This window comes from Apostichopus japonicus, chromosome 6 (genome assembly GCF_037975245.1).
Source record: "Apostichopus japonicus isolate 1M-3 chromosome 6, ASM3797524v1, whole genome shotgun sequence".
NCBI classification, from domain to species: domain Eukaryota; kingdom Metazoa; phylum Echinodermata; class Holothuroidea; order Aspidochirotida; family Stichopodidae; genus Apostichopus; species Apostichopus japonicus.
The window spans coordinates 8797480-8825108 of NC_092566.1; the positions used below are offsets into that span (position 1 = coordinate 8797480).

The window sequence follows — 27629 nt, forward strand, 5'->3', positions numbered from 1 at the left end:
TCCTGACTCATCAATATGATTCAGGGTTCTGCAGTTTAATCGGAAAACACATTGCGAATATATGCACCTTTGATCATAATATTTCACTAGTTGCCTTATCCCGATAATGAAGTGAACGGTGTTCTCGGGCAATATTACGAACAACCGATCCTGAGTTTCACGCACATAAGCGCAGTGAAGGGGGAACTATACATTCATTTGACTTTTTACAACTTAAATAAAAAAGTTCAAGATCGGTTTTCTAGTTAACTTTTAACACGCATCCCGAACACCCCGGGGCGTAACAATATCAGGGAGGACGTAAATTGTATCTGCTTATGACAAAAGTTAACAATTTGATAATGAGATCTACGGAGAGCAACTTCCACCCCTCCCTCCCACAAAAACTAAAGATTTTCAAATTGACAATAATGAATATTTCTGATTTATTAGCAATACTATGTCAAAATGTCTCTTTTTGGTTCGTATTATTGACCCAATTTGACACGCACACAAACTCACACAAATTATTTTTTGAACCCCACCTCAAATATTGTTCTAAGTCCATCCAATGTTATTGTATTACCCTATGTTTGGGGATAAAACCTACTGACACTATTGATTTGGTCTGCGTCCCTGTCGTACGTGTTCCAATGGGGTCCAAAATACAAAACGTCAAGGAGCAGAAATCGGAGGGGTTTGGGGTATTCTCCAGCTATTCTCAGGTTAAGCTATACATATTTTTAGCTTTTACATTTTTACATTTGTAAAGCGCTTTGAGCAGCTTTGCTGATTACCCGCTATATAAATAATACTTATTATTATAATAGATACATACAAATGCGGGATGATGGAAATTTCAAAATTTATATTTTCAAATTTCAAAACTTTCGGAAGTTCCACTTAATTGGTATATCGAAATGTCATTTTTTCACCTTCAAAACATGATTCGATTTCCTTATCATGTTATATCGAAATTTCGACTTGTCCCTTTTAATGTCGACCTTGTAATTTCGACGTGTTATATACGTCTTCCGCTTGCTTAATTGTTTTTTTCAGTTTCAACTTTTTACCAAATTTCAAAGATTTGTCTGAATTTTTTTTTATATCTTTAAAGTTCAATTATTAACTCTTTATTAATAGTCTGTATTTTTTGGCGGAACTTTTTCCATATAAAACATCGAATTAGTAGGTCCATTTTAGACAAAAGTGCAACATTCAAGTTCGAATTGAGCTGTTCGAACTGTTGGTGTCTCAAAATGGACTCACATTTTCAGTGCATTGCAAATAATGCCTTCGAATGACATCAAATGACCTTGAGAATGGCCGTAATACCTCACCTCGGTCAAACTCCAAACCCTTTATTTTCACCAATTTTCATTTTCATAATGATCTAAAGTTTAGTAAATGAGAGCATTTAAAGCGCTGCTGCCGCAAACATACTTGACAAAAAATGCCTCTCGATCATAATACCTCATAATCCATTCTAGCTCGTTTAATAGTTAATCATACTACAGGACGAAATTTGTAACCGGTATCCAAAATACATACCCGTACCAAATCGTTACAGCCTTTATAAAAGATGCTCCAGATATTGTATTTTGGCGTAATGCATCCATCATTTTGTTCAAAACGTGTATAGGAAACCAATTTATAGTAAAAAACGGATTGAAGAGAACTCGAAACAGTCAAATATGTTGAAAGAAACTCCCTGGCTTAATTCTCAAGTCAATAACTTGCTCCGTTACTAAGATATTTCTATATGTGTACAATTTAGCAAACACGCTGTCTAATAAAAAAAAAAAACCTGTTACCTAATGTTCGGTGACGTCATTGATTATAATACATTCACTTGACTTTACTGTTCTGGGGGTGTGGCTATGGGGTTGCACAGTGAAATAAACATTAAGCATTAACATAAGTTTTAAACATCAAATTTTACACTCATGAGGTAGATTAGACTATAAAAATTAAGGATGTAATTAGGTCTTTACACGTAAGGTTGTGCCAAATATTGCTTCTTTTATTTATTTATTTAATTTTTGTATTGGGTTGAAAAGGGGTTGGGAATGTATTTTCCACCCTACTCAGCAGCTGGAAATATCTTTGGATTCACGCTACGTAATTTAGCGTATCCTTGTTTTGTTAGAAGCAAAGTACTAACTAAATCCAAGGTATACAAAAGTATGGGAAGCGTAATGAAACCCTGACGCATGTTAAATGATAGTACTGTTTAGAATGAGAAAAATAAATGTTAATTCCCATTCAGGTCAAAGATATGCATCCTTGCAGACCGAAAAGTAATTACTACGAGCTTAGGCTTTGATTTGGGGAATTTCGAGTCTGATGCTACACATAAAGACACCGCATCCGAGAAAAATGGCAGAAATTCCATGGTTATGTCACTGTTGTTTCCTCTATACTGAGCAACAACACAACGCTGTTCACACGAGAATTGTTCCTCCCTCCATAGAATATAAATGAAGCCCTTGCCGTCTGAGCAAACACTGACAGGTATGTTGCACTTATTACTGACCTCTGGTTTTTGAAAATCGTGAATCTCTTCACCTTCCATGTTTATAGCCCATGCTTGTCTCCCTTCTTTATCACAAACGAAGATGTTTGAATTGTGGACAATTAGATCGACTGGCCACGCTATTATCTCTGGAAGTCGTATGGTGTGCTTATAATTTAAGCTCTCATCAAGCACATACAGATTTCTGTTGTTGTAGATGCCTAGAATGATGGAGTTGCTGACAGTATCCATAGCGATGCATGCAACTCGTAGTTTAGACCGTGAGCACCCTCGGATGAAATCGCCCAGGTGATTGTTCAAATATGAACCATCACTTATATCAAACAAAGCTATTCCATCTTCTTGACAGGCAACAGCAATTTTTAACTTATTGACAGGAGCACAGTAGCAGCCAGGTGAGAAAAGTACTGAATTGAAATGTTTACCAAGCTTAGAACTTACAATTTTGCCTGTCATGTCCATTGAACTAATATAGTTTTGTTTCTCTGATGTACCTCCACTGATAACGAGTCTACCATTCCATGTACATGCTATACTATTGATATACATGCCGGGAGCTTTGATATAATCAATATGAACCACAGTGGCTTCAGTGCTGCATAAGTGTTCTTGTTCTTGCTGTCTCTCTACATAAATTGCCAGTTTTGCCACATTGGAATAGTCCCTTTTCATTTCCTGAATCAACGGCTCTGTGGCTTTGGAGATAGCTTCAATACTATGCACTGCAGTCCAATCATCCTGACTCGAAAGAACGTTTTCAGCTGTGTTTGTGACATTTTCAAATTTTCTCACCGTACTATTGACACTTGAAGAAAACTTCTCCCAGTTTAGAAGCTTCTCTCTCTTCTCAGATTCTACTTCGGTACAAACTTTTTGCAACTCCAGAGCGAGTCGGTTGCGTTTCGCATTTGCATCATCTTGAGCTTGTTTTGAACGTGTCTTTAAGGCGTCAGACTTTTGTGCTGCCTCTGTGCGATGATTGATTTCAATTATTTCGTATTTCTCTCGAATTTGCTGAATTTCTCTTTCCATTCCCTTGTCTTTACGTGAAATATTTTCTTCAAGTTTCCGTTTTATTTCATTTTCTTCAACCTCTATCTTTCGTTGAATATCTCGCTCTGTACTTTCCAGACTACCCTTCGTTTTATTGTATTTCTTTGTACTTTCTTCCAAATGTTTGGCGGCATTAGAGCAAATTTCGTCTTCAGTCATTTTTATTAGGGAGAATGTTTCATAAATTCCGTTTTTCCACTGATCAAGGGCCTTTAACTGCCCCTTTAATTTCTCTCTTTCTGATTTGGCAAGTTCTGTGACATCATACATATCATGATTCCTGTGTTCTCCGTAGGTACAGGTCAAACAAATTGGGCGGTTTTCGCAAGATTTACAACATAACTGTGACTGATTCTGAGAATGAGTCTGGCACCTGGGAGCTTCCTTCAATATGGATAACTTTTCAAGAGTGATATTTTTGGCTTCAACACCTTCCAGTGATAGGATATGCGGCCTATGTTCCTGTAAACTTTTCCTGCTCAAGTGATATGTATGACAGTCCTCACACAGGAAGCCAGTACACTTGAAGCAGTATGCTGAAGATTTGGTTTGCTTGGAACAATCACCGCAAGTAAGAATTTGATCCTCTTTCAGAGACTTTTTTACTTTAATATAATCTAGGATTTCATTCATGTAAAAGTCTGACTTAAAGCCCTCTACGCCATTTTCTGGAACCTCGATCTTTTCCTGACATAACGGACATTTGAAATCAGTAGATTCTTTGGCGATCATTTTCTCCAAGCATTCTGTACAGTATCTATGGAGACATTGTAGTTGCCTTGGTTTCTTATATTGTTCAAAGCAAACACAACACTGACAAAACTTCTCATCGATATCATCTAACACTTTAGCAGCGGCCATTTTGTGATATAACCTAGCTGTTGAAAAAAAACATATGAAATCTAATTTTTTGTTGAAAGTATAACCAGAATGCCATTGTCTGACCTTTGCCATTTTCCATAGGCTTACACACCCAATAGGGTGCACTTTAAGTTCAAATATCATATACGTACTTTGGACTAGTGTAAAATCTTAACAAGTACAAATACAAGATACATAAGTATAATGAAAGGAATAAAGTAATCAAAGCAAAATCATAATTCCTTTGTTCAAGTCCGAATGCAAAACAATAAAGAGTACACATAAACATGCACACATATATACCATCACTAATGCAAACGTTCTATTTGCCGTCGATAAGGAATCAACCAGTAAGCCGAACTGTTTAGCGATTCAATGCCATGGTATAATAGTATTTAACACTGACACTGCCCACAAGATTTGTTAGTGCCTTTGATTTCAAGTGTTCAGCAAGTATTAATGCTGACATACATGTCAACTATATACAGTTCATGGACATCTACATACAAGTGAACCTCCATTCCAGGTATGAACTTCAAGGAAGATGTACTTTGCGAGTTAAGGTGCTAACATAGTTTTGAAATGTTAACGTTGTTGCCTCGAATGACCTTTAACATTCACTACTTTCGATAAGGTTCTTGCGCTTACCACGGAGAATCTATCTACTTGCTAATTTAAAATTATGTTGACCTTTGACCTCAACTATCAATAACACGCCTGTTTTTACAATGGAGGATCTACCTATACCAAGTACTGTCTGAACGTCAAGCATATGCACTTGTCATGCATATGTTGTATATTGATGCTATACTTTAGTTGCCTAAGCCAATATAACAGTACTGTGATTACACTTTCTCTATATAAACAACTGTATAAGTTCAGCAGAAGTGCACATTATCTTATAAACCTTTACCAGGTAGCTTTCATGACTGGAATAACTTAAACTCACCTGAGAATGGGTTTTCGTGTTGGATAGAATGGTGTAAAACAGGTTTCGATCCTCACATCCACTTTCCGCACATTTCCGCAAATACAACTTTGTGTGTAGGTCTACCCTGTGTTTCTGCAGGAACTCCGTGGTTTCTGTTCGCTAGTTACACGTACGCAAGTGTACTATACTTATGTGCCAGGCGAAACAGGTATTTTCCAACAGGAAAAAACAGTTGGAAGTCTGACCCCGTGACCTCGAAGAAAGATCAACGATCACGCATATCATTAAATTTGAATTTCCCCGCTTTTAACGTAAAGTATGTCCTACGATTCACTCACAGAATTTACAGACATTAAAATTTAACAACTTACCAAAACCTCACAGAATGGATTAAAAGTAATTCCAATGTATGGTAGGGCAAAGATACCCGAGAAAAAATCAACGAAAACCTATGAAACAACGATTGCAATCCAACTTCGTCTTCACTCAGGGTTTTTTGTTAAGAAATGCAGTAGGCGGGTCAAGTTGAAAAGTAGGCGGGACTGTCTGTACGCGGACATGGGGGAGGGGTCTAAGGGGAGGGGGTGCCCCCTCCTCTTTGCCGGAAAATTGCAATTTAAAATGTCTCTAGATGCAAAATGGTGCAATATACAGCTGTTTGGTCAATGATATTGCCCCCTCCCAATCACCCCTTTCTTCTGTCCTATTTTTCTTTTTTCTCCTCAATTTTTTTTATTAACACTCGGGTCATGGAGCCTAGGGAGGTAGCTATGCCACTGAACCGAACTTAGCAAGGGTGTGACGCACTTGCTGCATTAAATGAAGTGCGATCATAACAAAATGATAATAGGTCTACGGTACCTACAAAGTGACTGAGTAGGATTTTACTGCCAAAAAATACCCAACTAGGTCTGTGATAGAACCTTGGTTCTTGACAAGATCTTCCGTCTGAGCAGTTTTCCACTGTAGCCTACACTTTGTTTACTGGCCAACCTCTCCACGTTGCCCTATTTACACAAAATAAATGTATGTCATTCAGTGCCATCACCCAATGCATGCAAGCATGGTGCAAGTTCTGGAAGATTCATGTCAATTGGGTGCGCGCGTACCATGTATGGACGGTCATGTGATGTGTTCCAGGGTGGTACTATACTGAAATTTCTCTGTAGCAGTTCGAGAAAAGTGTTAGTGACTTCGTGAAAGATTTGCACCAAGACGGATCGGACATGGGAACTAACGGCGTAAGAAGGTACTGGTACTTCAGGCCTACGAAATAGTGCTAATATGCTAACGTTCAACCTTATTCTCTTGAATGAAGGCAAGCCTTCTACATAATAGATCTTACTTATTAATACAGCTCCAGGGGCAAGCTTTGTCTCATATGGCCTAACGTTATTACTACTTGCTATAAGTGAATGTAGAAATGGGAAATGTGGGGAAATGTTTAGTTCAGTGCAACCACGGAATTCTCCACGTAGCATACGTCCATTAAAAGCCCCATTGACTTACACACTAAATCACAAAAGTAATGTGGTCTCTAAGTCTAGAGAGAAGTTTTCACTAGCTAAACGCTACCCATCACCGGATAGCTGACAAGTTGGCCATTCATGGCACCATCAATTTTCCGTACCATGACCGTGAAGATTTTTTTGCTATCCGAGCCGGAAGTTTTCGTCACTTGTAAACAAACCTCTTCACTCAGTGGTAAACAAATTTCCTACGCTGCTCCCCGGAGTCCTAAAGGGGTCTAAAATTGCCTCAATTGACCCAATTTTTTCACCACATGTACTTCCATTCATGCTCTTCAACAAGCAAGCCACAAAAAAACTAGATTATGATTGATAACAGGTCACAAAAGATGTTCTCCCGCTGCTTTTTGGCACTTTTCCTGAAGGAGAACAATCGAGCGGATTGATATAGACTCTAATAGGAGTATGCCACCTCCATGGAACAGAGCCTAATGCTGCTCGACGGGAATATAGCTAGCACGTTAGGCTACAGGCACGGTTATTGCTAGGTAACGGGTGTCGTCTGCTGCTCTAAGCACGCAAACACATTTACGTACTAGTTGGGTGAAATCATCATGCATAATAGGGAGAGTAGTATATTAGTACCACCCTGGAACACATCACATGACCCTCCATACATGGTACGCGCGTATTTACTGTGTGATAGTTTCTCCAGATTCATTTACCTCGATGCAAAACGTGTTAGCTTTCATGAGAAACAGATAGGCCTAGAAGTATTCACAACGAACTGTACATGACAACTTCCGAACCATGATTTTTTCGCAATGATCCTGTACTCGTAATCATGATATACTATGCCTGAAATTGAATCACGGTAGCGGGGACTCCGCGACACAGTACAAATTTCCAAAATACGAAAATATGACATCCTACCTAGTCAGCACTGTGCTAAGCGAATGGCCTAACCACCTCGACGTGTATGTCACCTGTTAATGGCTTGAAATTGGCTATGAATAGTTACTCAAAATATCCATCTCAAAAAGCATCTCAGACAAACCATCCGTTTTCAATCTTTACCAAAGTGTAAACTTTAATTACATATTGCCTACATTCCGACATTATTTTGTACTTATTTTCAGTATTATACCGTTAATGAACAAATAGAAATGTTACGAACTTGGAAGTTAAACATACCTATTCGTTACCTATTTAACTCCATTCAAGTTCAATTAGAAAATGTAAGCTTAGGCCAATCAAACTGAAAATCAAATTGTGCCATCGTAACTTGTTTAAAATTACTCTAGAATGTTACCAGATCGATTTAAAGAAATAATAACAACTAGAAACTACTCCGATATAAAATACAACATTCCCTCTTTAAGACATAGCACATACCTTCCAAACAAATGCCGATTTCCAGCAAATGAAAGTTGTAAACTAAGCTACGCATTTTGTTGTTGCTGCAAACCGATGGTTAGGCTACATTTCCCATTGACTTAGTGTGGTTGTTATGCTAACATGTGGTCGAAGGTTGCAGTATTTCATGGATATTTTAGTTCTAGCTAACTGCGTCACAATTTCAGCGAATAAAGAGATGCTTAGACTAGATTTTCTCGTTTACTACGTGTGGTGTTCGGGTACCATGCGCGACGATAGCAGCAAGGAAAGTATGTTAAGAAGCTACGCAAAGTATTGTTTTTTTTTTGTTTTTTTTTTGCAAACCGATGGTTGAGCTACATTTCCCATTGACTTAGTGTGGTTGTTAGGCTAACATGTGGTCGAAGATTTGAAGTTTCCATGGATATTTTTATTTTTTATTTGCGACACAACTAGAGCGGATAAACAGATGGCTAGGTTAGATTTCCATGTTGACTTAGTGTGAAGTAAGGCTACCATGTGGTCGTAGATTTGTGGGGATTTTAGGTTATTCGCTGGTACTGAAATTGCTTCGTCGAGGCCGTAATTTGCCAGTGACTTTGCGGGAAGTTCCCGGTGATTGTGCGCGACCTTCTCGCACTGCTTCAAATTTTATGCGGGATTGTGAGAACTGTTTGCGCGATTCGCGCTGCAACTGCAAACCTAGGTAGCTAAAGCAAACGCATGTCACAATTAATTTTACACAGACACCTGATATAACGAGGGCGATTTTCTTATATTTCTCTTTTCTTTTTCGCACTCGTAATTGTGCTTTAGGAGGGTTTTTTTTTAACACTTGCGAGGGCGAATCCGAATCGCCCGTCGTCCCCGCTTATTTCCGACCCTGTCCAGCACACTCGTTAATTCGCGAAATTGGTATTGTTAACATGCTTACTGTGCCGAGAAATATGAAGTCACTAACCACGAGGGAAGCAAAATCGGCGACCCTGGCAGCCTAATTTGATGAAATTACATCGTCAAAGACGTACAGAGGGTGTCATTATTTTAATATTTCGCAGTAAAAGAACAAACCTAATACATCAGTTGATATTTTCAACTTCCATATGTTTTTGAATAATGATATTTTCACCTTCCATATGTTTTTGAATAATGATATTTTCACCTTCCATATATTTTTGAATAATCGGTATGACATAAATGGTATTCCACGTAATTTTTACCGATTCCGATTATGTTCCGATTATGCAATAATCGTACCGATTCCGATTAAGTTAATCGTTTGAATACTAAATATCACGGTGAATCCTGATCCATTACAGTTACCAGTCCATGTATATAATTCCGTGTTGATTCTGGGTAACCATGACGTGAGCCTGAGGTGCTGTAATATCTGGACTTACTGCAACATGTACGTGAACTTGTGCGATGATCGAAAGAAAACATCCCATTCCAAACTAATTCACACAAAGATATTGAAATGAGACGAAACAAAAAACAAACTCACGTTGATGTTTCAATCACACCTGACCTGGTTGTGGGTATTTATTCCTCTCGATTTTTTTTTTTTTTAACTGAGCGTCGCAAAGTAGCCGGGTCATGTACGTGAAGTAGGCGGGTCATTTGACCCGGGTCCCGGCTACTAACGAAAACCCTGTCACACATGTATTTCTAACTGACACAAAATAGGTCAAAACGAACCAACGAAAGAGAGTTACAGCAAAAAAAGTTCTCTCATTTGTGGATCTTTTACTCTCCTACATGATGCTGTAAAGATTAGGTGAAATGGTTGTCTAAGACGGCCGGTCACAAAACGATTACCTCGACTAGGCGATTTTGTTGCTGTCGCCGCCATTTTGAATTTAGGTAGACTTTCGCCAAGCCGTTTGCATGCTATGGGCTACTACCGACAAGACTTCATTCAAATCGTTTTCAATGTAGTGGAACCCATTCCTTTAGTGTACGGTCTATTAGGGATGTTAGGTTTTGTGGCGTGAAGTTAAGTAATTTTAGTTGTGCTAAGGTTTGGAAGAAATTTTGTCCCCAATTCTAATATATGATTAGGTAAAATTAATGAGAGCTGCGTATGGGAGGGGTAAGAGTGGCAGGATGGGGAGGGGGCAGGGGAGATGGTGTTTCCTCTCTAGCTAAATTATAGTGGTAACTATTAAGGTAATACAAACTTCCTGAGTCTGTTGTCAAAACTGAAGGGGTCATACCACATGTCGAATATACAGAGGTAACATGGCCTAGGCCAAACCTTATTTCTAGTTGCTTTATTGTAAGGAACTTCCAACAATTCCGAATGATCCATACCTACAATACCAAATGATTTATACTTACCCACTTACCATAAATCCACAGTAGCCCTTACTCAGTGAGATTCTGCAAAGCTGGGTACTCATCTGTTGCTTATATTCATCAATAAATATAAGTCAATACCAGTCAATACCAATCCTGGTTTGGTTCATGTATCACACTACATAACCACTTGTCAATATTGGAGTTAAGTACTGGGGCTTGGGTAGGGGTGTGTTGTTTAGGGGGGTGTGGTGTTTTTAGGGTTTTTTGGGAGGGAATGTGGTGCTTAGCGGATTTAGGAGTTTCCCAGCTTTGGGGTGGGTGTGGTGTACACCAGCTTTAGGAAGAGTTAGGGTATTTTGGAGGGATGAGGTGGTTTTGCCACATATGGGGAGCTTAAACTAAAAGCAGACTTTCAGTGCACAGGCCATGTTTGGATGCATTACGTTCTATTGATACTCTGACCAAATTTTTTGAGAAGGGCTGTTTTCTTTTTCTTTTGCACATGCATAAATACAAACATTAGTCAACATGAGTGGAAATAGAGTTGCCTGGTCTTTTATTGATTTTGTAACTGTTACAATAAGGCACTTTAAGTGACAGAAAAAAGAAAACAAAAACATTTGGTGTTACACTCTCCATGAAAGAACATGTTTTAATGTCCTGTGAAAATATGGGCATGAAATAAAAATTACTCTGATCACTTCAGAGTGAAATACTTTGTTCAAATGGAAGGAATAGCTTAAATTTTTTTTAATACTTCTTGAAAACACACTTCATACTGTGAAGACTTCATACAATAATATTGTCTAAAAAAATCACACAAAATGTCAAGTGCATTATGGCTGGAAGGGGTATTACAAGGTGGCATAGTGAAGGCATGACATGGCAAAAACAGTTCAGATGGCAGGATGGATAGTTTTGTAACTTTGAAATGGTGAGATATAACTGTGACATATAGCATAAGATTTAAATTAAAAGACAAATATATAAAGTATATAAATGGTAAGAGTAGAAAGTAAATAAATAACTCCAAACTTGACATATAACAACCTGGTCTTCTTCAGAAATAGGAGCACCAATAGCAGCCCAACGATCCTTAATTCCTTTCATATAATTCAAATTATTTCCAACTGACTTGCCCTCTGCCATTCCAGTTCGGAGGTACTTTTTCTTGAGCTGAATTTTGTTGGCTAGAGAATCCCTTTCGGGCATCCTAAGCATCCTTGGTTTGTCACTTTTTGTAATTAATTCCAGCTGACTAGATGCTATTGCAAGCACAATGGTGAAAAAAGCTAGTTGTGTCTTTTTCAAGTTCGCACTCTTCTACTTCTCACATACAGTAACCCCCAACTTTCCTGAGTCATCCTTATAGCCCACAGGCCTTTTGCAAGCAACAAATGTCTCATCTGGAAATTCCATGTCAGCCAGTTTGAGCCATCCATTTTGTTAATTTTTCACGTCATATCTTCTGTTGTTCCAGCCATATTGGTCAGTTGTCACGACTAAATTAACCAATTTAAGTACCAACATTTCCCAAGAAATGGTTCCAAAATCAGCACATAAATTCCAAAGAACAATCTATTCTACACAGTTAACTTCCAGTGTATGTGTCTGGGCCAATAACCTGTTCGAGTTAGCTAGAGAATAGGCATGAGACTGTTGAGTATATTACAGCCTGTTGCTGCACACAACTTGTTCTTTCTATAAGTGTATAACAGAAACTGAGGAAAAATCTAAATTACATATATATAGAAAACAAAATTGCTTAAAGGTAGCACACTAATAATACAACCTGATTAAACAAACAATAGTTTGGAGCAGAGTTGTAACAACAGGCACTTAACTGATCCACAGGCTGCATTCCTTCTTACTACAGGTACATATAACAGAGCTAGGAACTTAAAGATATATAGTATTAAATAGAATGTGAGACTACATTTATCAACAGATTTCTATAAATAAACTCTTATATGAAGACTTCAGATATGAGGATAATATACATGAGGATGTAATAAACTCTGGAAGCTCTCTGTTCACCTTAAGAATGAGGTACATAAAGTAGATGAATACTTTTTTTTGGGGGGGGGGGGGGTTGGGCTTATACTTAATACCAGTGGAACTGCATTTTGCAATGTTAGTCATTATACATAACAAAACAAATTTAATAGTGAATGAAACTTTTCTTCTTTTTGGGAATAACTTTTTTTTGGTCATATATACATGGGAAAGCACCTGAGAGAAATCTGTGTGTGACACACACACACATAGGGAAGACTGTACGTGAATGACTAAGTACTTATACTACTGTACCTATCATAGAAAACAACTTAACAATAAAAAGATCGTAAACTCTCGTTAACAGCAAAACATGTTGTCACAAAATGATCCCTAATATTGTTTTAAGTCACCTGGAATTATAAGTAGCTATATATGTACAACTACATTGCTCTATGAGGTGCAATTGTTCTCAAGTACCAGCAGTAGGTCAAACTGTAATAGCAATAAGTATAAAGTGTAAGCAGTATAAAGCAAGCTAGTTTTATTTCAGTGTTACGTATCTTGCTCTACCCAACTACATATTAAGCATAGGGAATTGGGCCTAGACTTAAGTCATGGATCTAATACCGGTCATGAACACTTGTAACAAAGTGCCATTGAAATGGATCCCTAACCCCAGGATGGAGGAAATTTTCACCCAGTCCAGCTTTAATAAAACTCATAATAAGCAATGATCTTAAACTTATACATAGTACAAAGGCAGTCTACTAGTACTACTAATAATTTTTGTATAATAATTATAATACTAAATTGTATCTTATGCAGTCCAAATCTTTTCAAGAACAGGCCCCTTAGAATTATTACCCAAGAACAAGAAGGCGTAGGCTAAGAACTAAAGGTTATAAGCCTTAGTCCATTATTAAAATTGGACTAAACTATGCAGGTATTCTAGTATTCCTAAAACTAGGCTAGGGCCTACCTGTAGTAAAAACTTGTCGTAGTATATTACTTGAGTAAATACAAAAGTACTAGGCCTATAGGCTAGCCTAGGGGTTCCCGGACAATTCCCCCCTGGACGATTTCCCCAGGGACGATTACCCCCCGGATGATTCCCCCTCGGACAATTGCCCCCCGGACAATTCCCAACCCTGACAATTGTCCCCCGGACAATTCCCACCCGGACAATTGCCAACCCTGACAATTGCCCCCGGACAATTCCCACTCCGGACAATTCCCACCCATGACAATTGCCCCCCGGACAATTTCCCCCCGGACAATTTTCCCCGGACAATTTCCCCCCGGACAATCCCCTTCCTCGGAAATTTCGACGATTTATTGACAGCCGATGTAGGCGGGGTTAAGGCTATTATTCCAGTAAAAATGAGGGTGTGCAACAAGAGATTTCAGTTTTGGTTTCGATGACAATCGTAACCTATGCATTCATGCGGGCGGAGAGTGTGTATGCGTGTATGCGTGTGTGTTGGGGGGGGGGGGTGTAACGCCTCGCTTGTAAATACGATATCTCAGGAAGTGAAGCCCTGACCATTTAATATTGGTGTATATGAGTAACACATTGGGTAGAAGAACCCTTTTGTCTTGTGGGTAGGTCAAAGATCATTTTGAGTCACCAGGGGCCAAATAGTAAAAACCTTGTAAAGACGATATCTCAAGGATGTAAGCTTAAACCAATATCATATTTAAGTTCGTGAGCAGGGGACCATATTTAGGAGCAAAAGCCTCTAGTTTAATGTGGAGGTCAAAGGTCATTTGGGTTCACCAGGGGTCAAATAGTGTAAACCTTGTAAACACGATATCTCAAGAAGGGAATGCTGAACGAATCTCATATTTAGTATGTAGTTGTTACACGTTCAGTACAATATTTTATTGAGATCAAAGGTCATTTTGAGTCGCCAGACGCCAAGTTGTGGAAACATTGTTTATAAGCTACAGTATCTCCCACCGACCAGCCTATCAGATAACATGTGCGTTATGCCTCGTACGAATAGGGGGCTATTGGCATCGGAAATGAGCTTATGGGCATCCGTAGAATCTAAAACTCAAAAACTGTAAACTCCAACATACTTGCATTTGCTTAAACCTGCCGCTTGGAAGCCTTACTTTGCGTTCAAAAGGTGTACCATTACTTTAAATAATTCAGACAACAGAGGATAGTTGTAGCCTTCCTGGATTACAAGCTGGGATAGGGGACCAAATGGAATATTTTTGCCACTGACTTGAGACTTGAGTTGAGCCCACTCTTTGTGAATTACCTCCTTTATTTCTTCAAGTCATCTGGGTTGTTCTGATCATTTAGCAGCAAAGTACTACAATGATCAGCCACCCTCCCAATTTCTTCAACACCCCCGATGAATTCAAAGTTTCGTCTTTTCTTGCTGGCCATAATAAGGGTCAACAATTTGGTAACAGAACTGAAAGTTTTTGGACAAAAGCCGAAGCTATGCCTCATATTACTGACTTGTGAATTAGGATACAATGTTTTATTGACATGTCAGGTAGGCCTTTCTATTCTGTGCAAAAAATATATTCTGTAAGAAATATATATATATGCTGAACAAAGTACTGAGCTCTGTAAGTGCCAACTGAGATGTTGGTGTTTCAGTAACTTCAGTGAACAGCTTATTCATTATATTGGCAATAAGTGTGCAAGTACAATGCACTTTCTTGCTCAGAACCGAAATGCCGTTCAAAGTTAGTGGTTTTGCGACATCACATTGCATATGATATTACGACGATACGATCGACAGCATAGCCTACTGTATCTAGCCAGCTTAACAGTCCCATTAACATATCATAAAAGCAGGGAGCTGTTAGAGTAGCAGCTCCCTGGTATAACATAGGTAACATATACGTATAGCAGCAGTACTGCAATCATGGCGTCCAGATATAGCGCGTTAGTAGGATAGTTGGTAGTGTGATGTTAACGTTAGACTACTCTAAACAGCATACTTATTACTTACACTAGGCTAAGACTTAGCATATATTCCACTATTTGCTCTTCTCTAACCACAGTCTTTCAATAATTTGTTGCACTTCTGCAAGGACTCTATACATCAACGGAAAGAAAGTGGATGTGAAGAAAACAGCAATATGATGAATAAGCTGGTCACTGAAGTTACTGAACAACAAAACATCTCAGTTTGCACTTACAGAGCACCGTACTTTGTTTAGCATATATATTTTTCTTACAGAATATATTTTTTGCACAGAATAGAACTTTGTTATTAGAGAATATATATTATTTCATACAAAGAATAAAAATTTATGTTTGTACAGACAAAAACTTTTTCTATAGAATATATATATTTTCTGTCACAGAATTTATTTTTTTTGTTAGAGAAAAATATTTTTCGGTCAGAGAATTGACATACTTTTTGAAAAGAATATATATTTATTTCTTTAGAGAATACCTTCTTTTTCTCTTAGAGAATAAATATATTCTTGGCAGAGAAAAAAAGTATTTTTTTGTGTGTTAGAGAATATATATTTTTGACAGAATATTTACTATAAGAGAATATATATTTTTGCACAGAATACATATTTGTTATTAAGAAAATACTTTCTGTACGCCTGGAGAATATATAAATATATACTTTAAGGGAATAAATATAAATTTCAGGGAATATATATGTGTAAACAAATATGTCTAAAATGTATTTTTGAAGTTAACCATGTATGTATTTCGCAAGTACAGCATATATATATATTTTTACGTATATATTCCGCTTTCTCGCGCCATAGCAATTGTCCGGGGGAAATAGTCCGGGGGAAATTGTCCGGAAGGGTTATTGACCGGGGGTAATTGTCCGTGGGGAAGTCGTCCGGCATGGGAATTGTCCGGGGGGAATTGTCTGGGGTGGGAACTGTCCGGGGTGGGAATTGTCTGGGTGGGAATTGTCCGGGGGGTAATTGTCCAGGGGGGAGTTGTCTGGGGGGTAATTGTCCGGGGGTAATTGTCCAGGGGGGAGTTGTCCGGTCACCAGCCTAGGCTAGTACTAGTAATATTACTGTCCGCTATGCCCTCGAATTTTTAAATTTTAACTATTTAGTAGCCATAAGTAGTACCGTGACTTATCAACTCCCTGATTTTTCCATATTAACGCAAAAAAATGAAGGGAATCTATGCCGAATAGAAAGATTACGAAAAATACGAGACGTTGCAAATCTAGCACTAGCTACATCATAGTCGACATATAGAGCTAGGCTGCACGGCGGATACGGTGCTTTCGTGTATATGTGTATTATGTACGTTAGGATACATGTATTAGGGGCAACCAAAACCACATAGGAGCACCATTTTCGTTGACCAAAAAATCACACTTTTCGGGGGAGTTACAACTTTTCTGAAAAATATGAGTAAGATTTATGCTTATATATTACAAAAATGCTATTTTTACGGTTAAAAGTTGTCTAAGACGCGAAAGTCACATAACGATAGACGTCGACTCGATTTGACTTACCTTCATGTTTTTGCGTTGGTCGTCGATAAGAGAATGCACTGTTCTATTGGTAAAATCTTCGTTTCTTTCCGGAAATGATCGTATTTGAGTCTCTGAAGTATCCTTTATCGAGCTACGATACTCGTAAACCCGAATGACATTGGGATGTTTGCGAATTTTACCGATTACATCCATACATGGAAGTAGCAAACCGAAGTCCGTAGAACCGGATTTGCGCGAAACAATTACTTCCGGGTCAAGTAGCTGTGCTCGAAAATTTGCTAGTAACGGTCATATATTGAGGTCAGACTTCCAACTGAAAAATAGAATTTTACAGTCCACGCATAATACTCGCATCCCAACACGTACTGTATGCCATAGGGTGGCACAATAGCATAGGAAGGACTTAATATTTTGAATATGTCTGAATAGAGATGTGCACAAATGTAACAACAAACATATTGAGGGCCTATTTTATGAAGAAGTATGAGAATTAGTCACATACATATAATATATATTATAGATAGGTTACGTTATTATTTATCTCATCCTATACAAGTCGTGTACTTGGCATTAGATATTGTATTCTTAGGCAGTGTATGTAACTGTTTTTCCAAAATTGCTACAAAAAATTCTTGCCAACCTCGTACTACTTACAATTTACAATTACGTACAATTTAAACTGGATGGGTTCGTCTGACTTAACGGGGTGAGGGGGGGGGGTGCGGTTACCATAGGGCGGCACAACGACATGGGGTAGACTTATCATTTTTGAATTGGTGGTCATAAAGTTTTGTGTATGCGTGTGTGTTTGTTTGTTTGTTTGTGAGCAAGAGGTGTGTCACGAACTCCTCCTAAACCGTCACGCGATGATAGATCAAAGGTCGAACATGGTTAAACTTGTTCGTTAAAGTGTTTTGCAAGCACCCCCTGGCTTGATCATAAGGCCGATGGACTTCAAACTTGGTATGCATGTGCCTGGACATGGTTATTGCGCCTGTGTGATCAATTGTCAAGTAACCAAAACCAGAATTGTAACCATTACACGTACACTAATATAACAATATGACACAATACTTCAAACACAAGCAGTAGGTTATCAAGCAGTAGGTTATATGTCAACAGTGTATTAATTAATGGTAAATGCCAAAGGGCAAAACTCACTGACCATACGGCCGATGGACTTCAAACTTGGGGCATGTGAATGGGTTGTAGTGCCTGTGTGAAGATTGACGTCATAGTGTCAAAGGTCAAATGACCATGAAACAGCAATTTGGCCATTTCACATATACCAAATAATAATATGACCGAAAGCTTTACAAAAAAGAACGATCTCGCAGACTTCATAATTATATCTTAAGTGCATTAATAAATGCAAACTTTGAAATGACACGTGATCAAAGTAGGTCAAGGTCGAACTTGCTCAAACTTGTGCACGTACCCAAAGGACCAGAAGTGTGTGGTTAATTTATTTCAAGTCAACGGTATTGCGGTAGCTGAAGTCAATTGCATAACCAAAGCGCTAGAAACAAAAATTTTAGTGTTCTTTTCTATGTAAAAGGAAAACGATAAACCATCTGAGTGATGTTCACATGAGGAAGTACTGTAGTGACTGCGATGTTTGAACGAATGTTTATTTGTGCCTATATACCCAAACTTTGCGAGGAGGTCTGCAACTCGACAGCTTTCCTACTTGGCTATGTTATAGTTTCTATAGTCATATTTTACTAATTATGGCTATAATTTATTAAAGAATTCATGCCTTATGAAATATCAAATTAGATAGGTCATTAATGTACACAGCGTGATAAAGTGGTGCAGTATAGTAACGATTTCTTAATTTCTCGATAGACCTTTTTCATACTGAGTCTAAATACGCCTAATTGACGTCTAAAATGCTACTTCCTTCTGGGGGAGGACTCGCAGACCGCCCCTTTCTCCTACATGGGTTCTGCGACCCCAGCGCCAAATCCTCTTTTGGGTCCAGGGATGCGAGGGTGTACACCACCCCCACCACCTTGTGAGTATACGTTTGGGAATGCAAAAGGTTCAATAGCTCTATCCAATCCAAACTCAGAACAAAATCGTCAACTTTCATACCAAGATTTGTCAATTTCTTTACATATATAGGACAGTTTCTTCCAAACAAAAGCACAAAGACTATGCTATTGTTTTGTCTGTGTGCGGTGTTTTCTGTATTTAAGTTTCCATCATACTACATTTTCTCCTGTTGAACCGAAATCTTCCGGTAACACACCGCATATCTTCATGGCTGAGTTTTTACAATATAATTGTTTATAACCTATTATTATTATTATTTATTATAAACTAAAACAACCGACTGCACAGTAATCTCAGCACTTCACCGCCAACGTGTACGGGAGGCTGACGGTGTTTTAATATCATACCTCTAAATGACACGGGAGGTACGTAGAATGTTTCAGGTGTATCATGAAGGTGGAAAAACATTCCTTAAGTATGAACTTGCATGGGGACCATAACACAGCTTTCTATCACATTAATGTGCTGCAGGGGCAGTGACATACGCAGTAGTTAACTTGTACTACAGCTGCTTCTTATCGTGAACCTTCATCATTTTGTTTACGTAATATATTTTCGTGAAATTTGGTCTTATTGCTCGAATTTGTGAGAATATGGTAGGTGAATTTCACACTGCAACATCTTCATCTCCCGACTCATTATCATGTATCAATTAGCCAATATTTTTCAGGATTCTGCAGTTTAATGGGAACACACATTGCGAATATATGAACCTTTGATCAAAATATTTCACTAGTTGCCTTATCCCGATAATGAAGTGAACGGTGCTGTTGGGCAATATTTATGAACAACTGATCCTGAGTTTCATGCACATATGAGGAGTGAGGGCACTATATACTTTGACTGCACACACACAAATAGACAATAACAAAAAGGGTCAAGATAGGTTTCTAGTTAATTTTTAACTTTCTTTCCATGAAGTGATGAAAGAGAATCTAACGAGGAAACAATGATCCAGTTGTTCACTTCCTGCTGCAAAAGTGCTCAATACATAGAAATATAGCAAGTACATCATGTAGTACACCTATACAGTAACTTACAGCATGTCGTTACTCGAGTTTCACGCCCTGCAGTGTTCGGCGATCGTCAGGCAGACAACTCTGATGATCGCCACACAGCCGTGAAAAGGGAGTGCCCTACTCGTTAAGCCATAAAGGTTTTCAGAACACTTCCTTTAACAACTCTTTGTATTTTTTTTACTTTAGATGTGCTTATGATTATCACCTGAATGTTGTGATAAAACAAATAATGAAAAAAAAAATGAAATGAATGATACCGCACAAAGAGGGTTTGGTATGATATTTCATGACACCTTATAAATTCTGCCCCTTTTAACGAATTCAAATTTTAGGAAGGATAACATCTTACTGAGTTTCCGTACTTATGAGGGTCCTTTGATGCAAAATGGTACTATATCATTCCATCATTTTAACGACGTATTTATGTATATGACATCAATTGCGAGTGTTAATAAATGAAAGCCATTCGTAAAAAACGTTTGGAGAGGGGACGGGAGAAGGCATGTTTCCCCATGCTCGAGGTGGCTATCCGCCCTTTCAAACATTTACAATTACATGATAGTGCGTGTCGATATGTACATGCAGGTATCACTAACCAAAATAGAAATACTTTTTCGCTAAATACAACAATCCAGTGCCACAAGACACGAAAATTTGACTAGAAGTATCAATTACCGAGTCAAAGTTAATTCATTCTTTCCTTACTATGACTAACGAAAAATTCCTGAAGAGAAGCAGATTCAGGCCGTGCTTAAAGCAAGTAGCCTATTCAGTATATTCATTTAATTTTCTTTTGCCATTTTGCCTACTTTTTTTTTCGTCCCCGAAAAATGCAGTGCAGGGGTTCATACAGCTAAGTTACCAGAACTTCAAATAGACGCATAAAGAAAAGATACATGTTTTGTCGATGTGTATATATGGTTTACAGTGTGTCAATTGTGTTGCATTGAGAAGTACTCGTTTGTGCGTGTCGAATAAGTTAGGATTCGCTCTGGAATATCGGCTAAGACTTGCAACACATCATACGTGTTTTACCTCGTCAAAAAAGTATCAAATTACTATGTGGGCATGAAAATTAGTACTAAACTGAATACGCTTATGTATAAGAATGTGGAAAGCAGTATCCCTTATGCCAATCCATATCTGTAAAACTTTCCATTTGTTTTTGATACCATCAACAGTTTTTCTGTTGAACCAATCCGTCCTACCGTAAAACATCTGATGCTTGCGTAGATTGGCTTCGTAAAGAGCAATTTCATGTCATTGTTGTAAACAGAAAGATTATATGTTCCACCCTTCCCAGGCAACACATTACTCCACATAACATAGATGAAACCCTTTCCATCTCTACGGACACACACTGGTCGTTTAGTTGACACGGTCGATGAAGATAGCTGGTACAGTTTCCCACCATCTCCCAAACTTACTGCATATATTTTCATGTTACTGTAATCGGATACCATAACTTCCCTACTGTTAACGTGTACATCGATTAAATCAGTTACATAATCAAGCCTAAACAAGCTGCAATATTGCAACTGATCATTCAATACATACAAGTTGTTGGTGTACCCGCATCCAATAATGATGTTATCACTTTTTTCATCCACACTCACGGATCGCATGCTCTGACCGCGTGGCCAGTCGACAATGTCACTCATTTTTTTTCCTTGAAATGATCCATTTCGAACATCAAATATACCGATACCATGTGGATCATAAGCAATTACAACTTGATACTGTTTGAAGGCAGCACAATAACTTTCGGGATACTGGAAAGGACTCTGTGGAGATTTACAGGTAATGAAGCATTGACGCAATACTTTGCCGCTCTGATCGATCACAGTAACGTGGTATGTGTAGCCTTCTGTGGGTCCGGTCACAACAATGCTTCCACTTTTAGTGCAGGTAATGCCGCTAATGCTCCATCCTTTAGTTTGAATCCCATCAATTTCGACCACGCTCTCTACTTGTTTGGAAATTGTTACGTTTCCCACTTCTTCGAATTCCTTGAATGTAAGATTAGCCGAGAGAGACTCAGGTAGTGTTTCCATCGCAGAGAATGCTCGCTTCATGTCTTGAAGAAAAGATGCTCCCGCTGAGAGAATTCCTCCAACATTCTGTGCTATTGTCCAATTATTGTCACTTGAAATTACCCCAGATCCAGTCTGTGTGATGTTATCACATCTTTTTATTTTCCTCTGTATCTGATCTGAGATTTCATTACCTTTTGTAAGATTTTCTTTCTTCTCAACTTCCAAAGATTTACAGAAATTATTCCATTTCTCATCTATGGTTTCACTTTTCTTTTGTAAGTTGGACTCTTTGGCATCTTGATCGATCTTGAGGTCCTTCAGTTTAGCATCTGCTTCAAGTTTGTCTTTTACTTTCATGGCCTCGAAGTCCTTTCTTAGTTTTTCTATTATTTCCTCCATTTCCCGCTTTCTGATCAACAAATTATCTTCAAGTTTGTTCTTGATTGCAGTCTCAGCACGTAGACCTTCCTCTTGAATTTTCGCTTTCTCTTTGTCCACCTTTTCCACTTCTTGTTGGTATTGGCTTTTGGTATTTTGCAGTTTCGTCTCTGCATCAGATAATATCTCTTGCTTCGACTTTTCTATTTCAGCAGATGTTTTACAAAGTTTATTTTTGCAGTCGTGTACCTTCTCAAGTTGCTGTTTCAATTTTTCACGTTCGGCATTGGCGAAGCTTATGACGTCAAAAATATCGTGGTTTCTGTGTTCACCATACGTACAAGTTACACAAATGGGGAGGTTGGAACAAGTCTTGCAACACAGTTGCGACAAATTTTCAGCATGGGTCTGACATCTGGGGGCTTCCTTCAGGGAGCTCAGTTTCTCTAGGGATATGTTTTGGGAATCAACATCTTTCAGTGTTAGGATATGAGGCCTATGCTCTTCCAAAATCTTACTAGTCACGTGATACGTGTGACAGTTACGGCATAAGAAATCCCGACACTTGAAGCAGTAAGCTGTTGGCTTCTCTTGTTGGGAACAGCCGACGCATTGTCGCGATTGATCTTCTTCGAGAGAATTTTGTACCTGAATAAATTCAAGGATTTCATTCACGTAAAAATCCTTCTTGAAACCTTCTGCTCCATTTTCTGGGACATCGAACTCGGCTTGACAAAGAGGACAGTTGATAGTTCCATTACCACGACCTATAAGTTGTTCGATGCAATGTTTACAGTATCTGTGAAGACAAGCTAATTGTCTTGGATCTTCATACTGCTCAAAACAAATGCAGCATTGACAGAATTTTTCGTCAATATTCTTTAAAATCACAGAAGCAGAGGCCATTATCGCTAGCAGGAAACCTGTATCCAAAAAAAAAAAAAACACAAAAGAAAAACTCAAGAAAATAGAATAATTTTAATGCATCATAGGCCCGAGAAATGTAGGATCGAGGATACTACGGGCTCAATTTATTTGTTTTTGTTTTAACAACAATTAGTGTAATGGACACAGTTGCATATTCAATTAACCATTAACAACACTGAGTTGGTAATAAATGGCTGTAACATGCAAGGGCGGATCCAGCCCGCTATAGGGCATTCTGTTGGTAGCAGTAGCATAGATATGCCGAGGGGAAGCCACATGCGAAATTTAGGTGTAAACTAATTACGGTTTGTGTTATCATTATTTGCTTTACATGTCAAAAATGTACCTACTAGGGCACCAAATGAGCTGAGTGGGTGGGCCTTGTAGGGGACTGGGGGACGCGCCCCCCTAGCAATAAAGTCCTTGGTATATATACAGTACCTCAATGTTTTTAGTTAAAACATTGGGGCACTTTAGAGGCTAACAATGAAACTGAAAGGCTTACATCAAACACAAAGAATAAATAAATATATTTATGAACCGTAGTTTCACATTAGACTGTTACACTGTTCACCCAGGTTAAATCTGAGGAGCCCTCTACATTTATTGCTATTCTAACAAAACTCGTGAAAACAAACGCACGGTCATCGTGAATATACGTGATGAGCAGTTAAAATAAACCTTGAGGTTGCACACTACCGGCTACTAAAATTAGAAGAAATGATATGAACATTTCGCTAAAACTAACTAATTATCGTGAGCCTACTTTCACTTAGGGCGTGGAATTCTCAGGGGGTAACTTCTCTCTGGGTGCCACCGTATAGTCGAAGATACTTCTTACGTGCATTAAGAATGAGCATGATACCGTGAAGTTTAGACAGACATAGGATACACACAGATACCATTACGGATGCAGGTGGAGGCTATTATGTAATTGAAAAACATCGTATGAGTGTGAATCTGTTTTCAAAAGTAGAGGGCATGGAGGGTAAAAGTGGAGGGCCAGGAGGGGTAAAGTGAGGCGGTCGATGGTAATTTACTGTGTGGAGTGTCAGGAGGGTATAAGTGAGGTGGTCGGTGGTAAATTACTGTGTGAAGTCAATGGTAAAATTTTCAAAAAGTTGTTTAACCGGCGCTTTCGAAATGTTACCGGCCATGGCAATTGAAACTAATTAAATGTCAGAATTCCTGTTTTTGGCTGGTAAACGGTCAAACTGGTAAACCTGTTTCTACGTTCTGTTCTATCATAGCTTCATCGTTTACACTTACACATAAACACGCACTCATGCATTGTTCGGAATACGAAAGTCCTTGATAAAGTTCTACGGTGTTCAGAGACTGAACGTGAAGAAGAAAATAAGCCGAATTTGTTATAGAAATCTTCATGGGGCGCCAATTAAGTAACCAATTCATGCTTCATCGGGTATACAGCTTTGGAATGAATAAGCGAGGGATGATGAAATGACAAATTTATGAGCATTTATCATGAATGGATGGGCGGCAAATTGTGTGTGAGGTTTAAGGGGGGGGGGCAGTCGACTGCCCCCAGTTGTGGAAGGTAAGGGATTGGGAATTTCTGAGGATATATTATATCAAAATGTCTGGGAAGTTTCTTTATTTGTCTCACTTTATCCAATATTGGCAAGCCTTATGTGGATATTATGTATTTTTTGGTGGGTTTTCAGGGTGCTACCAAGGCATTAGCCAACTGAAATGAAGAGCTCTCTTTCAGCAACTTGCTTAAAAATTGCTAAATCGGTTGTTTGACGTTTTGTATGGATATATCAAACTTCAAATATGCAACTAGCAATTAGTGACATGACCAGGTTACCAGAGGTAGCTGTAAAGGGGTGTTTGTACATAATTGTACCATTCTTGGATCACTTCTATTGTAATGAAATTTTCTATGGGCCTAGTCTCCCCCTTCCCCGGTATAGCATTGTCAAGATAGAACTTATTTTGTTTTTATTCTGGAGCTGGAGGTATAGAGGGGTGAAGTGGTTTCGGCCTGTGATATTTGACTATCAAAATCCCTAATGGTCAAACAGTTTGAAGAAAATTACAAATAAAATGGTTGGCTCACAGTACCCTATCCAGCTTTTCACAATCACTGAAAATAGTATATGATGATGATTATTGCTATAGTTAAAGAAGTTCATACATAAGGTTTATTTCAATTAACAAATTTAATACTTTTATGGTACAGATATTAATCCCCTCCTAGTACTTTTTAAACTTCAATATAAGTTCTGTTTCTGACTTATTTCAGAATCGAGAGACGGCAAGGTGGCGGTCCTTCCCCACTGGACCCTATCAATGCTTTAAACCGATGGTTCCATACACCGTTTGGTGATTACAGGACACCCTTCTCCTCCTTCCACTGCTCCTTCACACCGGTGCCCCATCCGACCTGCCCACCCCCGCCCACCCCGCCCACCATCAACTTGAAAACTATTCCCTCAGTCCCTCAATCTGCTTCTCAGGATATGTCAAGGTATTGCCAAGTGAGACTAGATCTACAATTGAGGGTTTGTTTTATGTGGCAGTCATTTTACTTCAATTTAAATGTTGTAGTAAACATATGTAAATGCTGAAAGTAAGTTACTAGGCATGCCCGGAAACACTGTTAACTTCTGTAGGCAACTAAAATATCATGTATGGTACCAATTGCCAGCCTGACCTAGTAACCAACTTGCCTCGGCCTCGCAAAGAACGTTGTTAAAAGTAGGACATTTCTGATTTGTGTGAACACAAATCACAAGAAACGTTGTTCCTGACATAAAAACCAACATTTTCTTGCAAAAGAGTTGTTAATTTCCCTATTTCCTAACCACATCGACAAAATATATAGGCACCTTAATCATTAGCAATCAGTTTCTCGATTATCTGTTTTGGGAGTGTTTGACGATTATTTGGAAAAATCAATTAGATCCATTTCTCCGTTGCGATTTGTATTCGACACCTGTCTTTCAGTGTACATACTCCTCTCGCCTTACCAAGTAATAATCCAGTCATCATGTACCTTTGAATTATTGTGTTTACAAGCTCGCGTCAAGTACATTCAACACCATCGCATGCCATCATCACCGCATACTAGATTCATTTTGCTGCGGCAACGCTCCAGCAAAAAATCATAGTTGTGTTCGGACTCAAGTCGTGTTGCTGTGAAAGCGCCATTTTATAACTAAGTGTTGCTTTTCATGTACATATGAGGTACATTGCTATAGTCAATAAAACAGTGGTGCGATTACTGACCCTATTAAGCTACTGTATAATCTCAGAAGAAGTGTTTTTTACTGGGTAGCTTTCATGACTGGAATAACTCACCTGAGAACGAGTTTTCGTGTTGCAAAGGATACTGTAAATCGGGTTTCCTCACATCTACTTTACGCACATTTCGCAAATACAACTTTGTGTGTAGGTCTACCTAACGTGTGTTTCTGTTCGCTAACTACACGTACGCAAGTGTACTATACTTATGTGCTAGGCGAAACCGGTATTTTCCAACAGGATAAAAATAGAATTTTACAGTCCACCTCAAGTTCCATTGACTTACACACTGAACTCGTCACTTTCAATACCCGTTAACGCATAGGCAGAAGTTTTCAACTGGCATATCCATCCTACCAACCACATGATAGCTGGGATCGTAGCCTGTCAAGGCACGTACAAATTTCCATATCTTGACCGTTTAAGCTAGAAGAGGAGCAAGTTTAGCAAACTGAAGCCCAACCCTTCCATCTGCTCCCTAGGAGTGATATCAACATGTAACCAAAGATTTTCTAAAATGGTTTATATCACCTTTGATCCTCCTAATTTTCACACCATCTGTACTTTTAATTATGCTCTTCTACATTAAGGCAGACAAAACAATGATGGTGACTGATAATATGCTAAAAGAAGCATTGCATTAGGTCATTTAGCTCCTTTTCCGACAATTGTTAACTCTATAGATGTACACTACTCTAATTGTGGTGTGGTACCTGAACGGTAGTTAGTGGTTCATGGTTGTTCGGGACTTCAGATACTTCATCCAGCATTCACGTTTTCAGGATTATAGTGGCAGCCAGCATGGCATCAAAATGAAGTTCGGAGACATTGACGAATAAGGGACACACGGTACCATATCATATGAGCTGTTAGCCAAGAACCTTGTTGAAGCTTGTGCTTTGATAGGCTGTGCGGAAGCCAAGAACCTTCAAGAAGTGTTTTAATATATGTTGTTGCTGAATAGGATTCCTTAAAA

The 27629-nt window shown here is 38.6% G+C and overlaps 2 protein-coding genes and 3 long non-coding RNA genes across 6 annotated transcripts in view; all 5 read right to left on the reverse strand.

The window, feature by feature from the left end:
- Window positions 1–1025: 1025 nt before the first annotated feature.
- Window positions 1026–5586, reverse strand: LOC139968882 (uncharacterized). Its single transcript, XM_071973489.1, has 2 exons — window positions 5379–5586; window positions 1026–4446 (listed from the first exon to the last, which is right to left on the reverse strand). Exon 2 carries the CDS (start codon window positions 4427–4429, stop codon window positions 2234–2236), a length of 2196 nt encoding a protein of 731 aa, XP_071829590.1. The 5' UTR covers window positions 4430–4446; window positions 5379–5586; the 3' UTR covers window positions 1026–2233.
- A 909-nt stretch (window positions 5587–6495) lies between these two features.
- The window catches only part of LOC139968899 (uncharacterized), a 126592-nt gene continuing 105458 nt past the window's right edge, over window positions 6496–27629 (reverse strand). Inside the window, exons 2-3 of the long non-coding RNA XR_011793572.1 lie at window positions 7302–7554; window positions 6496–6828 (exon numbers count right to left, since the gene is read on the reverse strand). This is a non-coding gene — a long non-coding RNA (uncharacterized lncRNA). The remainder of the gene's footprint in view (window positions 6829–7301; window positions 7555–27629) is intronic.
- On the reverse strand, window positions 11047–17262 carry LOC139968902 (uncharacterized). The gene is made up of 2 exons (XR_011793575.1): window positions 16984–17262; window positions 11047–12228 (listed from the first exon to the last, which is right to left on the reverse strand). It is a non-coding gene; the product is annotated as an uncharacterized lncRNA (long non-coding RNA).
- On the reverse strand, window positions 12595–16624 carry LOC139968903 (uncharacterized). The gene is made up of 2 exons (XR_011793576.1): window positions 16508–16624; window positions 12595–13551 (listed from the first exon to the last, which is right to left on the reverse strand). It is a non-coding gene; the product is annotated as an uncharacterized lncRNA (long non-coding RNA).
- LOC139968885 (uncharacterized) lies at window positions 17297–27183 on the reverse strand. 2 transcript variants are annotated; one of them, XR_011793561.1, is made up of 3 exons: window positions 26711–27183; window positions 18049–23379; window positions 17496–17816 (listed from the first exon to the last, which is right to left on the reverse strand). XR_011793561.1 is itself a non-coding variant. In XM_071973494.1 (2 exons), the coding sequence occupies exon 2, from the start codon at window positions 23360–23362 to the stop codon at window positions 21170–21172; it is 2193 nt and encodes a 730-aa protein (XP_071829595.1). In that variant the 5' UTR covers window positions 23363–23379; window positions 26711–27183; the 3' UTR covers window positions 17297–21169. The 2 variants fall into 2 exon arrangements, 1 of the variants encoding a protein (XP_071829595.1); XM_071973494.1 differs by having other exon boundaries at window positions 17297–23379.